At 44.0% G+C, this 18,727-nt stretch overlaps 2 protein-coding genes across 2 annotated transcripts in view; one reads left to right on the top strand and one right to left on the bottom strand.

Moving 5' to 3' along the window:
* T265_14166 (hypothetical protein) overlaps positions 1-12,616 on the top strand; it is a gene marked incomplete at both ends in the record, with an annotated part of 30,086 nt that extends 17,470 nt beyond the window's left edge. The window contains 5 exons of the mRNA XM_009172321.1: positions 773-961; positions 3,648-3,984; positions 6,563-6,684; positions 9,599-9,868; positions 12,054-12,616. Of these exons, the coding sequence (XP_009170585.1) occupies positions 773-961; positions 3,648-3,984; positions 6,563-6,684; positions 9,599-9,868; positions 12,054-12,110 (975 nt within the window). The remainder of the gene's footprint in view (positions 1-772; positions 962-3,647; positions 3,985-6,562; positions 6,685-9,598; positions 9,869-12,053) is intronic.
* On the bottom strand, positions 10,996-11,235 carry T265_06906 (hypothetical protein; the record flags this gene model as incomplete). The annotated part of the gene is made up of 1 exon (XM_009172304.1): positions 10,996-11,235. One exon carries the CDS (start codon positions 11,233-11,235, stop codon positions 10,996-10,998), a length of 240 nt encoding a protein of 79 aa, XP_009170568.1.
* Positions 12,617-18,727: the final 6,111 nt, after the last annotated feature.

The raw sequence follows: 18,727 nt of genomic DNA, 5'->3' as shown, positions 1-18,727 counted from the left end.
AAAAAAGTATGCGAAGGAGGAAAAAGAGAGGCGTCAGCAGTATCCTGTTTTCGCTTACCCGCCCTGCTGTATGCAGTAAGTAAGGCGATCCGGCTGATGGCACCACGCGACGGCCGATGTGTAGGTCATGGTTGTACGAGGGCTGGGATACTGCCAGGGCGCCCACACCTAGACAGGAGGACGATTAGGGTCCTCAACCAAAGCCTTTGGCTCAAAAGCCTAACCACAAGGCAGCGGTGTTTGGCGGGAAATGCACATGCATTACCATTTCTACGGAACAAGTAGCCACATGTTCCAACCCCCAACCTGGAGGGCCAGGAGACTGTGTTCGTCAGACCTCTAACCATTGACGAACCTGGTGTGAGAGACTCTGTGAGTGTCGCGGGACACTCTCCAGTATAGCTCAATGGATCGCTGAGGTGCGCGAACCGTCACACCACGGTAAGGTCCAGTCTCTTCTTGTTAGGTTCATGACTATTTAGTTCAACAAACATCAATTACCTTGATACTTCCAGTTATTCACTCGTCCATTCGGAGACATTAAACAAGTTCTCACTGTGATATTTCAGCTAAGTAGGTTAGTACTGAGCGATCATGTGGAACGGACATGTGGACAATGGACGACCCTAGCATTTATTATGACTGCGTATGCTGAATTCGCAGTAGCTACATTTCATTCTGTCAGAACTATATTATGCTTCCGCCGCTTTTCCATTTACTGACGACTTTTTTCTATTCCCCTACTTTCCCTGTTTTATTATATGGTTGAAAGATCCCACCCATAGCACCGGACACTCAGAAACAGGTGGTTGATTTACTGGGCCTAGAAGCCGACATATCCACATCTAATCACGTCAATTCAACGGGTGATATATTCGAGTCTTTGGGTCCTGAAAACATAATGGGTAATATAACTCCGGATTCGAAGTCTACCTCCATCTCATCTGCTCCTCAACCCATTGTAAGTTGCAGTGTGCCATTGTATTCCTCCCGGGTTTTTTGGTTATGTCGTCTACTTTGTTCCACGTATGCTTCTCGAATCATTCTCCTTTTTTTCGAGAGTTCATCCATTTGAAGAAAATATGTTTACGTGATACTCTTTTGCCCCCATTTCGTTTGCACCCTTGCGATTGTGTGTTCACTTGAAGTGAGTAAAGAGACCAAATATGATCGCTATTATGTGTTGATATTCGGTCCAAAAGCTAGCCCTGACGAAACTAGCAGCGCGAGGCAATAGATGGTAATAATGCGTGCTGAATGACGTTTCAAGGTTGTTCAGCACCCTTTTTGTCACATAACTTTCATTGTTCATTTTGGTTGAGTGTAGTTGCTCAAGGTAACACGTGGAACAGATCGCGGATACGGCCATACATTTGCCATGACCCGTTGTACGGGGAAAGGTTGCGTCCACAACTGTACGAAAAACTGGTCGCCGTAAGCGTTACAGGGGAGAGTCTCCGCACCACGTCTTCCACTGAATCTACAAACCTACTCCAACAATGTCGCTACCACAGTAATGTTGGCTGTGGGACGAGACCGCTCTGAGGAAAACAGCACTGTGTTTGATATGTTTGTCAAAGTGTTCGTTTGCATTGGGCGTTATTATCCGCCTTTTATTATCCATTCATCTGTCCTCATCTGGCTGCACGCACGCTTTTCGTTGCGGTTATTATGTTTCCATCGTTTCCCATGGTGGAGTCATAATCTCGATTCATCTGACAGACAGTTGCCTAAGCTACGCTTTGCCAGGTAAATCTCTCTCAATCTACGGATCTATCAAGCCCTTTCCGTATACATGGCTTAGCTCGGAAATACCAGAATTTCGGCTTCAGATGTACACCATATAGACATTTCTATTGTTGCGTTAACTTGTACATACTTCCAAAATCTCTAGGTACGCAAACCTGGCATTCATTGCTGCGTGGACGGAGTTCAAGCGAGCGGGCATTAGTGGTCACATGATTAAGTAATGGTTCAACTAGAAATCGGCACATCTATGCTCACAGGACAGGGCGATGCAGACACATGCAGACATGCATGGTAGGTATGCTATGAAAGGACTCGAAAGTCAACGGTTTGTTGTGTGTTGGATCGTTGCCACAGCGACGAACGCTCTTCTAGGATTTTTCTAGTCCTTTGTTCCGGCCGTGTAGGAAGAAAACTTCGAATGAATACGAACCAATATATTTACTTTGTTACTCTAACCGTGAACCTGGGGTGCTTCAGGTTTGACACCCAATTACAGGAGTAATCGCTCTGGAGAAATGGGTCCATTGTAGGCCAGTTAACTAAGGATAATATCTAAAGGATACAATCAAAGGTGTAGCGCCCTAACACATACATTCCCAGACAGTGTAGTGTTCTCAGTACAATGAGAGGTCTTTTCTACGATTGGAACACGTAATATTAAAAACGATATCCAGTACACGCCAGGCTCGTAGTTCAGTACTCGGTTACGTGGTTGTCGAAGGTATGTACGTAGCCACTATTAGAAGTAGTACAGATGCAAACAAGAAGACAAATTTTACTGGTAATCTTTGTGAGCTACATATCGTTGAGCAACGAAAACCCTCTGGGTTGAGTTTACGTACTGCATAGAATTTTGACGAGAAAAAGTGGCCTCATATACTAACTACTTGTTTCTACTTCAGTAAGCTTATAATGTCTTATCTGACTGCTCCCAAACCCAATAAGTGATTTTCAGTTTTATCAGCCACCGATCTCCCAGAGCCCATAGCGAAGCTAATATGTTGTGGATGTTTGGACCGAAATCCTATCCCGTGCTTTGGCAGTCCGATCCATGATATTCCAAACAGAGAAAATGTGCAGGAACAGTTCACCCTTTAAGAGTGGTCTCTAGCTGAAGAAACATTGCCCATTGCTTTGAACTGAGATTTCGCAAAAACCACATCCTTCGTCACAGATCCAGAAGCATATCTCAACCCAGCGGGTGTAAACCGGTCTTGTCACCTTTGGTACCTAAGCATATCGTCGTGACTAATTGAGTCGAAATTTACATCGGTAACATATTCGGCTCCACTGATGTCTTCTAGAACGAGTCCGCTTTTTGTCAGCAAATCACTCGGCTGATGAGATGTGAGCTGGTGGATGGATTGTTCCTCCTTCAGTTTGAGTGGGCTAGAATAACTGTAGGGGCAACGCCCATCAACTGCCATGTTACCTCAGCAACTACCACCAGCCACAACAGTGTCTTGACTGTACGAAGGTGTGTGCAAATGACACACCAGCTCTTTGTTCATTTGTGCAATCGGAAAAATTGTCGCCACACTTGACCATTTGTTTGGTTTAAATGCCTGTGCTTTATTTTGCTTTTTGTTGTTTGTGCGTATCGGCATTTATGGGAAATTTCTTGTTCAAGAAGATTGGTATTTTTATTCAGTAAATCCAGTGATTTACTGCAACTCAAATTATGGTCCTTGGCATTTGCCTTCCTCAGTAAGCACACTAAAAAGGCTGGCAACTCTCACCCAAAATACTTTTCTCTGCCTATATAAACGTAAAATTGAAGATTATTTGAGTCTTTTACATCGTCTATTGAATTAAACTCTGGATTTTATGGTAGGTGGGTTTCCTGATTTGGCCTCGCTTTATCTTATGTACTACTGGTTTGTATCCACTTTTTCAAGCAAACGAATGTTACACATTCGCAAGGAAGTTTTTCCAACGACCTTTTGGGACTGGACGTGACCAATGCTCCCGTTCACGCTATTACCACCAGTGGTCCAATTTCTCCGACTATCCAGACAAGCGATGCCTCTGGCGTCAAAACGTCAAAGGACGCCATCCTCGCCCTCTACCAGCAGAGCCAGCAGCCTACCGCACCATCCGTATCCTTTCCTGCCGTTACAGGAATTCCAGGGAATGCGTTCGGCCAGTGCGTTTTGGGTGGGAAACCTGACTCCGGGTGGCCCCTTGGTAACTCGTCTGTTGGTTTTCCTGATAAGTCTACCGGAGAGCTGTTCGGTATGTTTTCTATACACCATCGTTTTTCTTGTTTTCGCTTCCTTTTCTCTGAGATAGATCTTCATTGTCAAGCATTATAAGTTTCCCGTGTAGGATGTCCATCGCTTTAACGTATCAGGCCTAATGTAGCAGCAGCCATGCCCCAACTTGTCCGATTCTCGGGTGAACAAGCAGTAATCCATTGTTCGCTCATATAAATGGGTGCTTTATGCAGGATCTTGCATAAGTTCAATTATGTCTTTGGATACAAGCGTGTGAAAACTATTTCTATACAAAATTGTGAGCATTCAAGATGTTTGGCGATTCTTTTTCAGCCTATATGGGTACCTCTTCTAAATCTAGACACTTCTCCACAAAAATTCATCGGCCCCCATTCAGTTCATTGCAATTCGCTGTGCCTCAGCCTTTTAGCTGACAGCTCTTTACAATGCAAACTTCTAACTGATACCCAACACTGATCCGGCCTAGTTTTGGAAATGAACGTCCGTGATTGTTTTTCGTCTATGTCAGGCTTAATCACCCCTTAACTCACTTCATTGTCTTGAAGAAAGATTTGCGTCGGAAAACGTTGCCCAAAAGTAAATTTACCTGTTGTTTTTCACTCTTTTGTAATGAGTGGTTTAAATATTTATAGTTCATTGAAGATGGTTCTTTCATACGTATTCGAATACGAGATGAATACGGTGTTATATTAGGAAGGAACCAGCAATAGCGTATTTTGCGACGTTCATCTTATCCTAGTCCACTATACTGGATCCGGTGGTGTTATGGCTTCAGTTTGACTTTCCGGTATAAGGTGAACACAGAATTACATTCCGCTATGACGAGACTGGACCTTATCGTGGTGTGTTGGTTTATGTATCTTCATGTACCTTTCGTGCGACACTCATGAAATCGAATGCAAGATTGATCGATGGTTATAGGTTTAACCAATACAGTATCTTGATCCTCCTTCCTGGGGGTTCGGACATCTTTTGGCGGTCTGCCACTTAGAAATTACGATGCCCGGGCATCTCCCGCCAAACACCACTGCATTGCAGTTAGGTCTTTGTTTGAGAATCCCAATGGTCCTCCTGTCAAGACTTGGACGCCCTAACAGTATCCCAGCCCATGTGCAATCATGATTCATACAATTAAAAATGCTGTCATGTTACACCGACCGTTGCGCTGTATCATCATTCGGATCGCTTTCCTTGCTGTACACAGCAGGGTGGGTAGGCGAAAACAGGCTGTCTCTGATGTCTACCTGGCACTGCTTGAATCTCAGAGACGTTTTCTCCAGTCCCGAAAGTAATTCAGCCCGACGAATTATCAGACATCAAGTGAAACTCAGCGTGCGCGCTAACCATGAAGCCAGGTGGACACCGAAGACAAAGAAAATGGAATAGGCGCAGAGTACCCTGGATGCCCGCAGATTACTCTGGTTACTCCGTCCGACTGGTCCTCGAAAGCCATTTGTGACGGAAAGCATCAAGTATCAAACTGGTGTGACCGTCACCAGTAAGGAGGGACGCCTCGACCGCTGGGTGGAGCACTTTGAACAGCAATTCTTGTGTTCACCTTCCGCTACCCAGTCGGTTTGTTTAACTGCCCTAGAACCGTAGACAATAAACCTCGGAGGTCTATAACTGCGTCCCGGTCCGGATGACCTCCCATGCCCATCGTTCAAGGACGGGGTTGGAGTCTTCAGTCAGCATTTGTATGTCCTGTTTGCCTCCGTTTAGGAAACGGAGACTCAGACAACTTGGGAAGATCGGTAATGGTGCCCGTTTTCAAAACCTGGCCCCTGTTACATGAAGTAATGACGGGGGTCAGCTTGACTCCAGTTGCAGCAAGAATTTTGGCGTTAGTTGTCCTTCGTCGCCCTATTGTGACCAATAAGGTATTGACTCGAGGACAGCAGACCGGATTTCAGCTCGGTATTTAATGGTGTTCACCACTCTCTCCATTTCTGTTCACTTTTTTGATCGAGAGGATAATCAAACGAACGCTTGGAGGTCTTCAAAGTGCTGGTGTTTAAATAGCTTCTAACAAAAATCTTATCGATATAGAATGTGCAGACGACTTCTCTCCCATTTTCGAAGAACAGAATAGAACGTAGATGTTTTTGGATGAACTGACCATAGTCATCCCGTCCTTGGTCATGCGCTTTGCACTCACAAAGTGCAAGGTCACAGTCCTGGACATGCAAGCACTGAACAGGCCACCTACAATCAAAAAGGTACGCCCGAGGTTGTGGAGCGTCTTACCTATCCTTGCCTATCCGATTGTTGTGTGAGAAGTTGAGTTAGTACACGAATCTTTAGAGCTCGGGTCTGTTTCGCTTATTTGAGACAGTTTCTCATTGAATGCAAGGTGACTCAAGCTATCTGCTCATGGTGAAGATGCTTCAGTTGTTGCAGATTTTTACTGTAAATATATATGCGTTATGCGGAGCATATCTACTCCCTCATTGTTGACCGAATTTCTGTGATACGCAATGCGGTTCATCTTGTGCATCTTTGCTCCACATGAGCATCTCTTTGGCATATATGGTCTAACGATTCTTCCACCCACTTATTGACCCCCACACATATAGGTGATCTATGTTCAATAAAAAACACATCGAAATCAAATGAATTTCCATGCTTTGCACAGTCGAATTTCACACAGGCTCCTACAGCTCAGAATCCCAGTTCAACGATCCCCGCATTTTCTCAAGTGAGTTATTCATCATACAGTCCGCTCTGAAGTTCGATATGTTGCAATAACTATGTTAAGCTTTGTCTGAACCTTGTCTTCGGTCTGTCAATAAATATTTTGCAATCAATACACGACCGTAGATCCGGTTGCCTTGACTAAAGGCTTAAAGGAGTCAACAGTCGAAATGACAATGTTCAATGTGGACTGTTCAACTCTGCAGCTGGTCAGATTTTCGAATAACTGAGCCCTGCTTGAATCACTATTCGCTAGACCAAATTATTCAGCCTTAATGCTCGCTAATGTCAATACCTGCATTTTGGTTGTTGGTTTCCGGTTACCCTGTTGGAAAGAGGAGCTACGTGGTACAACCAGAAAGCGTGCAGCGACCTGGATTGGAACGACTAGTTGACTTTCTTGGGTGTCCGTCGAAGACCATGATTTAGAGGCTTTCGTCGGCTGTCATGCCTTGGTAATAGCTCTCATGTAAACCACGCGGCTGATTGCTTAGTTCACTTCCATGTGCCTACCAGTGGTTGACGGTGTATGCGCGGCGAATAATGTACTGTTCACTCCTGTGCTGGTTCTCGTTTGGTATTTCTTTAAACTGCGCACTCATCTCCACACTCATGCCTGCAGTTTTGTTGCACACAGCGTAATTTTTACCGGTCGATCGTAGATTTTTTGTAGTGCATACCAGTAAGCCGTGGCAAATGGGATGTTTCCGGTCCGTCGTTTTAGAACACTCATGTACCTCAATTTTTGGAATTTAGCCATTTGGAGCTTGGAAATAAGACAACAACCCAACATGAGGCAATTTCGATTAAAAAAAACAGGACTTATCTAACTAATCGATAGTGGCCCTTTTGAGGTCTAGTAATTTTTATAAGCGCACTCGGGAACACCAACTACCCGGTTTTCAGCAACTGTTACCTTTTCAAATCACATTTAATGTCTTCCGAAGACGATGCTTCAAAAGCATCATGGCAGGTTTTGGTATGTTTGATTAATTTGTGGCTTAGAAAGCTTTTCGACTGCTAAATGGGAAGTTTTCCTAGGTATACTCGTGCGATTCATTGCTAATCCATGTTGGAAGAGAGCATGGTCTGCATCGGTATGTGCATTCCAGAGTGATCACCATTCAGTTATTGAGAACCACCACCAGTAGCTAATGTCCACGTGTTCAGTGTAGCTTTTGTTAGTGGGGAACGTCATACAGCGCAAGGGCATCCGCTCTGGTTAAACCCAGTACTGCTGGGGAACAATTAATGGCCAGCACCGAGTTGTAAATAAAGTTCATCGTTGTCACTACGTCTTGAATCCCAACCAAACTCGCCACCAAATGGCGCCTCAGATGAACTGAGGCGTCCTACTTGCCCATTGAAACCTCTACCGACAGAATTCTATCTGAACTGATGGTGTATAACTAGCTAGTCATTGCTGGAAATCAGTCGTGCAGCTGGATCATACATTCACAGTGACGAAGTACACTTACTGACAGATTACGCTGATGTTAACAAGAGACTGAACTGAATCTATCGCATGTAATATTCTTCAACTGGTTGTGTTACACAAATGCCGCCTCATTTTTCTATTTGCACCGTATCTGAGTACATCGCAGCATATTTTCTCGGTATAACACACTGGTAATAAAGTTCCGAAAGAAGGGTTCTCATCAACTTTATGAGTTTTCTTTTATGTCTAGAAAAAGCGTGTCTAGTATTACAACCGGTGCGAGTCTTTGTAAAAGCTTGCCCTCATGCTGCCGCCCACTGGCCACACTACCCAGCTCAAGTTTGCCTGTTGTTTTATGTGTGGTTTTGTTGAGGTTCGTAGAGAACGTTGGTTGTATCCCACTAATGTGATCTTGATCCGACGATGCGCATATCCTGGCTAGTCCCGCGTTTTCTTTCCGTTCGTAAATCTAATTTTACGCTTTCCTTTAATCCATTACTTCTTTTTCTGCTTACGATGCCATTTTCATTGCGGTGTTTATCTAGCTCAGAGCTACCTAATTCACAGACCTAAAGTATAATTAGACTAACTAGTAAATGAAGACTTCCAGGCGTTTCACATGGTGATGCCAACAATTCACTTATCTACACTGCATAGCAAGCAGAATGACATATTAGCGAAATACACTCATTTGCAAACTAATTTGGTTTTGCGAGAGACTCACCTGGAACCCAGCTGAATCTCTCCTTTGTGATGTTTCCAGGACGACATATTGTTTTACCCGCAAGTTAAATCCACTCTGTACTCATTTTTGTTACATGCGAAGATTTTTTGTTTAGCGTGCGTGTAATGGTCGATATCACTCCCCACGATACTCGTCATTTCTGCTCCTGAACATCCGTTGAGTTACAGATTATCTTTGTTAACTGCGCCCGTCGTTCTCTAAAGCAAACTGCCCGGTCGATTGTTCATGTTTTTTCCCTCTACAACTTTTTAGAGGCCTACAGTGCGCGGCCTGTCATGCCATTTTGTTTCTGTGGAGTACATCTAGCACTGCGAGATCAGATACCGTCAGCGAGACCATAGGAGATCCTTTGTTATATACCCTATTTCTGTTAAACCGTTACCAAAACACTGCGTTAGACATTTGTTCATCTCAATGCAAACCCCGTTCACTTTTCCACCTCCACTGACACCGGTCGGTTAAATCGAATGACAAATAAATTGGACTCCTGGATTCATTTAGCGTTTCCGTATCTAGTCATTGAAGTGACTGAAACTGCCACTTTTCGTTTTTTTGCTGTACTTGGTTGGCTGTCGCGTGTGACTGTGAGCCTGCTAAGCTGATATCTTTGATTTCAAGGGTAACCACAGTAGAAAACTTATAGGGTTATCCCTGGACTTTGGTCTCTTTCCCAACGTGCTGGAGGGATTGTCTTCTATCTTTATATTTATTATTGTGCCGGTCTCCACCTACTAGACCAATGTCTCCATGTCACCCGGATTCGCCGTGTGGCCTGATGCAAGCAAAACGTATTCACATTCTGGACATGACAAATCCTCAGTAGAACACAATCCCAACCCTACATCACGGACTCAATTTCCAATCAACACAGCGTGGAACTCTGCACCTCATATTCAACCTGCAGTTCTCTCTGGACAAGTTCATTCCGAGTTTCCAGCGTCCACTTCGTATGGTTCTGGACTGGTTGGTTCCGCGTCCGCTGCACATCAAGCCTATTTGTTGCAGGTGAAATTTCCAACATTGTTCATGGAATGCGATTCTCTGTTTGTGCACACCACATGACGTTTTTGGCAGCATCTTCGTCGTATGATTGTCAGTTGATAAGGTAGAGGTTCTGAAGCCGGTTGAATCAGCAGTTTGTTAATCGATAAATCTCACGGAGTTGGCGGAGCCCCTGTCTGGATTTATCCATTTACCGAACTTTTCAAGATCTTTCCCTTCCCAAAATACAGACCTGTTCCAACAATGACTCCCTATTGATCAGGACAATTTTCTTGTTCCCTGAAATTAGTCTGTGTTAAAATGAAAATTCTTTCCTACAGCAAACGAAAGCACGTTACTCATCGCTAACGCTTCCCAATGACCTTGATTCATCCTACAAACAGCGGATCCGTGCACAGGAACTGTTTTATGAGCCTAGTCTTTCTCCGGGACACCAACTAGGTATGTACCTTCCTTGTCGTGCACCGTACTGTGGATTATAGCGCAACAAAAACAGTATACGAAACATCATTACCGACAGAATTTATGACTTCATATCCCGAAATCTATGAACGTTGGTCATTTCCAAACCTAAGCTGATGGATGCCAATCACGACCTATAAAAAGTCGGTCACAGTCATTACATTTTCAGTTAGTTCTGTCACCGAGTCCAGTATATTCCAAGAGATCTTCGCAGCCTCATCTCTATCGCGAAGTTGTCAATCTTCGAATTATGAGGTAATAGGTCATATAATCTCCCTTCAGCTTTCCGTTCCATGGCATCTGTTTTTTAACTTTTGAACTTGATCGTAGTCTCCGTCACAACCAGGGACTGTCTGTCTTGACCTTTCTTCAGTGCATTTGGTGCATGGTGTCTACTACAGGGAGTACGTGTGATTTCTGCTCATTTATCAGAAATGACCAATGTCAGAATCCCAGAGAAGCGGCAAACCGTCATTGCTTTGTAGAAAAGATCTAACCTCGAGCCCAACTTTTTCCGTAACTCTTTTTCAAGTTTGTTCTAGCTTTTGGAACACGGCGACTCAACTCAGGATTAGCAGTCAGTGTGCTACTAAGGTAACAGGAATGTGTACAGTATTCGATGAAATCTCCGCGGAGTTGTTGGAGATTCCACGTTTCCTTTATGTCAATTAACAGGTCAACCGCTGTTGTTTCAGTCGGGAATTCATCTGCTTAGTGTTTCGGCTAATCATACACTCATGCAGACGTAATCTTCGGCGAATTAGGGAACAGGGGCCTTTTTCTGGTAGACCAGGCTCCTTGACCGAGCGATCGTGCGTTGGACAGTCTGTCAACTGGGTATTCCGACCGCAAACCAGGTTTCCGTTGCACTGTGGAACAAGATCGTGACCTATTTCGAATGCCCACATCTTTTACTAGTTCTTTTTTGACGGACCATCTTCGATTTTATCACAGCTGATGCTCCTTATGACCCACACTATACAGAGACCGCAGTAGCGTGCTGTTCTTCATGATCGTGACGAAAGTGAGCCTATTTTGTTTTTCGGAGTTGAGTAGCCAGTTGTCACTGGTTTCAGAGTTGTGTTACCAAACTCATGTATATTGTGCACCAAACCCGTGTTTGGTATGCAGCGACGGTAGATATTCATATATTTATGTGATTTTCGCATTTACATTCATTGGTCAACATTCGTTGACCAAGATAGCCGAAAATGTCTATGGTTTGATTGCTTTTCCCGCAAGTGCTCATCTCTTATAGATGAAATTGCTTGAACCTTGTGAGAAAAACTTTCGGCGAATCGAACGGTCTGGATTATCGTTTTGAAGGATTGGGGCATTTGTTTCTTCATGAATTTTTTACCTACGAACTTGGACCGTTTCATCTAAACTATCAGCCACACAACTGGGCGGTCATTATCCAGTTCACTGTACCAAGGCTCTCAGCGCTAACTAGAATACCTGCATCAGTCATGGATTAGTGGTTTTTCGTATCTGGATGAATACTTTATTAGATCACTGCTTTGACCGTAATTTTCAAAGCCGGTCTGTAAAGTACCAGACTCGGGTTTTTCATGTTTTCCTTGTGAATAAGCTTCCGATTGCGTTGTGTATCACAGTTGTCAGGTTGTTAGGATCCAGAGTCCACTATTTCATACACTACTTAGTAACACTAATAATATTCTTTTACTGATCTGTCTGCTGATTGCCTCCTTTTGTTTCTATCTAGGTGCAACGTCAGTTGGCCTCCCTGCAACTCAGTGGGACAGTTAACAATCCACAATAAACACTTGATTTGACAACGCCCTGTACGGAGACTGGAACATGTCAAATCTCTGACCTTTGTTGATTTCCTGTATTCGCAGGCATTCAATCAGCCCTGTTTTGCCCGTCCCGTCCCTGGACTGTGATATTTAACTTGCAGCACGGATAACTACGACTCTCAAGCGTACATCATCATGTCCGATCATCAAATACAAGATAAACATTTTAGTCGAATCGCGTTGTCCATGTCTGCCTTCGTGTTCACTGCATACCAACTTGTTCTGGTCAGCGTTGTCCTCCAGCGAGGTCGGTCTCTAGCACATCTTTCTTCTCCATTTCACTCGCCCGCTTTCTTCTTGGCTATGTAAAGCATTGTCGTGTGAGACCATAAGGTCACATCATTCGCGTCACCGACGTTGGTTTTGACTGCTTCGTCTTCGTCCTGTTCCAACAGAGGTGTCCAAATTTGTAATACCCGGGACCCATGAGGAGCATATCTTGACTGATATGATATATGTTGAATGAAAATTTCTTCATTTTTCGCTACTAGCAGCGCGGTGTATGGTAAAGTCCCGGTGTGCCTTCGTTCGATGGTTTACGGCTTAACATTGAGTTGGAATGTTCCCGTCTCCCATGCGACCCGTTACCATATTGCAAGCAAGTATACCGAAAATACAGTAGTTAGGTAGGCACCTCTCTCGAAGCAAAGTTGTGTGACGCACGGAGCTTTAGTTATGGAAGAGCCGTGACAAGCAGAAGCTAAGAAGATAGGTGTTTTTGAAGGCCATTACTTTGTACCACGCAACTCAATCGCTTGACTGACGTCGCAGGACTGCCCACTTGTGGACTACGCTCATTCTATCTGAGCATTCACTGAGTCGTTCAGAGGCCACTCCCTACGCACATTGATCATACCTTGAGTTAAATTGGCGTGATAGTAATTTGCACAACTATCATATGAACCGTATCATAGTTGTCCGCATTTCAAATGGGCCGAGTGTGCAGACGGTTGGTTTCACTATTCGAAAGTGCACAATGTTTGTAAACCACTAGTGCTCGTACTAGTCTGCATGCTGTTTTGGGGGTCAGCACCGGGATCTTCGCTGGTAATCTACGTCATGCCTCACATTGCTTACTTCGAATATACCAAGGCTGGTCTAGTTCCAGTCCAAGTTACCATCCCCCGTTTTGATGGTACAGTCTAACACTATGCCGTAGCCAGAGGGAAGACCAATACGATATGAAGCAATATGTGGTAATCCGGATGACAGTAAGGTGTTCCCTCCAGAGACTTTCATGTTCATATTTGTGGAAGTAGTGATTCTAACTTCCCCTAACAAGGTCGGGTTAGAAAAGGTCGGTTCCAAAAAACCGATCATTAGATGTCAAACGGTACGCTTAAAGTGCCTTTAAAACTGAAGTGTGTGGTGCCGCTCTGACGGCACCCGCCCTGCCTAGTCGCATTAAGAGTCAGACAGGCATTATCCTAGCTAGGCAAGCCTTGCACAACTGAGCACGCCGGAGTCACTAGCTAGTCAGGAAACCCCTCTCTACTGCCATCTCGTGGGTTAGACCTTTAAGTCAGAGGCTAATGACGGGCTCAGAACAAAACCCCACCTCATCCTACTGCGTGTGGTTCAGATTTTCGAGTCAGATTCTCAAGGTGTAGTGTGTCAAATCACATTCTTCGGCCTGCAAACGGGGAAGTAGTGTCTGCTTGCCCAGCTTCGTAGCAGCGGATAGTATCCTTCATATGCATACGAATAATACCCGGTCTGTTTGTAGCTCTATACATTCGGCGTCTATTCCTGGCCCCCTTTCGAGAAAAAACTCAATCTCGTGATACTACTAACAGAGAATCTGTGCAACGCATCAGTGTTCAATAGCCCTACTCTACTATAGACCAACAGACTTCTCATATGTACCTCTTAAAGATTCCATGTGTTGTTTCTGGGACACGCGTACAAGATCCTACTACCGTCATATGTCTGAATGTGGTCCAAAGCAACTCAGACACGAGTACTGTTACTGCACCACAAAAGCAAAGTTCGAGATGACTGAGGACAAGTGTCAAATGCTCCAAACGTCGTTTGAATCGGTTCAGCAGTCACTTTACCACCAGCTGATCTGAGAAGTTTATATCCTGTGGAACCCTCGAACTTTTCCGAGTTGTGAACTGCCGCATTACGGCTTCATCCACCTTTCTAATTATAGCCATCCCCGTTTTTAGTTGTGTGGTTTCTAGCTACGATTGTTTTAACCAATAGTACTGTTACTGTCAGCTTATTTTTTTATCACCAATCCACCTTATGTGTTAACTTTTCTTGTGGGGGGGGGGGCTGCGATATGTATTGTTCATATGCATATCACTTTCGTTTGAACAGTAGTCCTCCTGTTCTGAAGTAATTATTCTGGTGAGTCCACAGCAAAGCACTGGACTCGAGTTTCACTCTTATCAATCTTTGCGTGGACTCTGTTAATGCGATCGTCGTCCCGACTGATAGATTTGGATCTTGGGCTAAATTGTATCAAGTTTGCACATTCGAGATACGGGCAATCGCGTATTGCTTCTTGAAAGCCCACACAACCTGTAGACCTTGGTTATGTTGAATGTAAGTGTTGTTTGACATTTTCAGTCTTTTTTCATCCTATTGGCTTTTGTTGTGGTGAAATCGAACTTCAACAATAAGGTAAGCACAGGTGGGTATTCTATGTAGTAGTTTTTTGTTATGATGGCTACTACAAAGTATAGGTCTCTAATAGGAAGCAAATGTGCGCATCCATCAATCAAAAAGATGGACCAAAGAGGAGAGTCAAAACCACGACTTCCTGTCTACCGAATAAATGATTATCCGGCCGAGCGACCGCGAACGTTGTTCCGTTGAAGACTATTGAAACCCACTTTTCATTTGCCCTCAATCTGTTATATCTGTTGATTCGCCAGTCTGTGGTATCTGTTACTGACCCCGCTCCAGTGCCTGGTGCCGGAAAGACTCACAGAAGGGAACACAACAGCCATATTCCGAACAAGCGAGTGAGTGCGTGTGAGTGCTCAGGTTACGACGGTCGCTCGTGCTTCCATGATATGCTTGAATGCTGATCACATACGCTCATGCTTCTGTGGCGTAGCTGAACACTCATCGGCTTTTGCTAAATTGATTGAATGACTGACTGGCCTGGATGCTTGCCGGCTTCCCTATTGAGATTTTGGTGGATTTTTTTGGGTCTCAGTAAGTAGTGGGCGTTTTGGGGTTAATTTCAGGAATCTGACCTTCCTGATACCTCCCCTTTTTGGCCGTTCAACGTGAGATTTTCGGCGCGGGTCAAGTTGAAAAGGCTTCACCAGTCTAATGGCGCGACCGGTACGGCGTCTCGGTTGCAACAATGGATCTGAAATGGTGGCTATTGGTGCTGTTCTTGGGAGAGTTCTCGCATGTGGACTGAATCCTGTTAGGTCCCCGCACACCAGTCTAAGGCGCGACCGGTACGGCGTCTCGGTTGCAACAATGGATCTGAAATGGTGGCTATTGGTGCTGTTCTTGGGAGAGTTCTCGCATGTGGACTGAATCCTGTTAGGTCCCCGCACTATCACAACAGGAGTCTGCCAAGGATCAGTTTTAACTCCCAACTTATTTTTTGCTTTTGAACAATATTTTCTTATCTTTTGCTTCTAGCTCCCATATGTTTCATTAACAGACTTCTAGCAAACTTTGATGACCGTACACAGACCACCGGTATCGTGAATGTCGATCACGGTGCGATCGGTGCGGTGGTCCATCATCCATCAGCGATTTTAATCATTCTATATTTTCATCATTCTCTCCGCTGTTCTCCCGTCTGAAGCTCAGCATGGATCTTGGCCATATTCACTGCTCTTTATTTTCACTACGCTTGAAGTAGAAATTTTCTCAGAGATGTTTTTTTCCTCGGCCGCTCTCAGTCGTGCTTTAAGCCTCCTTAAATTGTGCTATCAAACAAAACCCGAATTCACTCCTCTTTTGCGGAGGGACCTTCAATGAAATCAAAGAGTTTGGTGGCCTCATTCTCACTTGCCCCCGCATATCGATAACATTTTCATATTTCTGGGTCGGAGTTTAACATCTCCATTATTTTTGTCAGCACTACTGTTCAAGAGGACGTTCCCATGGGTTTGAATTGTGGCCTCCAAAGCTTTGAATTGTGCCACTTACCTTTGCCTTCATTGTACAATTGATATTTTTTGTCTCCTATACTTTTCTCGATACGCCTTCCTCACAGCTTTTTGCCCCCTATGTTCCTAACATTTTATTCATGTTAACAGTACAACGACGAGAAAATTCCACAATTTTGCGACTGGTGCAATCAGGTGTGACATCATACTTGGGCACAAACGTCAGTCGTTTCCTATCACCAAAATCAGTGAGTGGAGCATTCCGAAGTAAAATAAAAAGTATGCAGTTTTTGTGTATTAACTCACGATTTATTCCGAATTTTTCCATGCTATTTTCAACGGCAGTTCTCACCGTTTTGCTCCAGAGCAATTCAGAAATAATCGAATAGGAAGCCAGAAAAGGCCTGAAGGGAATTTTGGGTCCTAACTGAATCCGCTATGTGCACTTTCAATATCATCATGCCAAGTATTCTCTTCTAGCTATACCATGCACGAACCTCCTTGTAGTCTACCCGAACACGCATGACATTAAGATACAAGGACTTTTTGCGCAACTTTGCAAGAGGTTGTTAGCCTATATGGGATTTTGCTATGAGGGTTGTACTTTCTCTGCCGGTAGTAATAAAACCCACAACAGGCCTAAGATTTCCAATCGAGCTTTCATACTGGAAGTGAAACCAATCTGTGTTCCATCTCTTGAGCGATTCGAGCTCGCAACCTCCCGGCCACGAGCGGTTTTAAAGTAGTATTCAAATCTCCCACCATCGGCTAGGAATATCCAATACGGTATGTGTTGTATGCACCAAGCGATTCTGTCTTTTCGGTTGGATATTGCTTAACACTATTGTCTGTCTTCCAGTCTTAGACAGCTTCGGGAAATCGAAGAAGGTTCACATGAAGAGCTGTTTGCTTTCAGAAAGGTAATTTTTCACTGCTTACCCAAATTTTGGTCGAAAATCAGTTCATAGTAAAGTATATCCATTTAGGCTACACTCCAGTCAGGGATTAACGTCCAATTGAAATTCAAGGGCTGATGAGATCTTACACCAACTCCCACCTGCTTGAATTCCTTTCATGCCCTAAACTGATGTTTGGCTGGACGAATGCCACTCAGATTCTCAGACCAATCGCAATTTAAACTTACAGTTTCATAGTAAACTTGAATGCTGTTCCAGTTTCCTGCTCGAACTGAGAGGACAGTGCAACAGGTCAAAGATGTATTTAGCTGTTTATCTGGTTTCCAATGCCCAGTGATGACAGCAGACGAATACAGAAGTGCAGCGAAATAGCCGGAATTTTTTTAGTTGACTCGCTTCAGCGTGGATGGAGGAATGAGACATGGTGCTACTCATGGTCGCCGTTAGACTGACTTGTACTCACGTTCGCTCTGTAGTTAGACCATCCTGCCCCAGACACAAAAAAACTCCATTTGACAAAAAATTCACATAAGGTGTCGGGCGTCGATCTGTATATGAATATAGACACCTTTCCATTGATTTTTAAATCTAAAATCAGGTCATTAGCTTTACTCGATGCTGCGTCTTTGTCAAACCAAACAATAAGTAGGTCCGTGGGACCCTAGTAGTGTGGTGTGGAGAACGAAGAAAGTTAAATATTTTAACACATTGGTGTGCATAGAATAAAGCTAGCACGAAAGTTCACGCTCCCGTTTGTAACAGGCAGTGACACGAGAACGAAAATAGGCACAACCCATCACATAGCGTACTTGCTTTGATTGAAGTAGCTGGAGTAGACGTTTTAAATAATAAGAGAAAGACAGGGGTTATCCGGATTGCACATCGAGATGTCGCATTTAAGTCAGGTTTACTAAAAAAAATTGACTCGAATTATTACACAGCTTACTAATGGTATGCCGGTCTTGGTGCTGCATTCTTGGACATATCCGAAAATGAGTAAGCAGAAACTATCTGGTTATTTTGGTTCATGGATGGTTCTTATGAACTTGTCTGTTTGTCAGATCTCGCGTTTTTTATCGCGTAGCTTCTTGGGTATCTGTTTAGAACCGGACACATCACATTGTTGAAAAAAATGTTTATGAAGCTAATGTGAGGTCCTCCTATACTTTCTTTGTAGTTGGCCTCCTAGTCCTGTTCGGTATGTCATGATGGGGCTAGGCTTCGATTCACGTATGGAATTCTACTTTGCTGTGCGCGATCGACCATTCATTTGTGCAAAGATCGACCTTAATGCCAAACCGTAAAATGCTTGATGACACTGAACCACGTAATATTTTTCGGAATGCCGGGGTAAATTTTTTGGGCTCAGTTTCTGGACAAGTTACAATTGATTCAATCGGGGTCCTTTGGATTTCATATGTGGTACACAAAAACCAACGTTCCTCGTATGGATTACACATGAGGGAAAGTGGTTTGATGTGAGTGAATGTACAAAGAAAACGTTTGCACGTGAATGAAAATAATAGTCGAGAAAACTAGCGGAAAAGCCCGCTTCATTCATCCGAAAAATTG

The sequence above is a fragment of the Opisthorchis viverrini genome, assembly GCF_000715545.1.
Source record: "Opisthorchis viverrini unplaced genomic scaffold opera_v5_151, whole genome shotgun sequence".
Classification (NCBI taxonomy): Eukaryota; Metazoa; Platyhelminthes; class Trematoda; order Opisthorchiida; family Opisthorchiidae; genus Opisthorchis; species Opisthorchis viverrini.
Note: the sequence above shows the minus strand (reverse complement) of the source record. Positions and strands in the feature narration are given on the sequence as shown.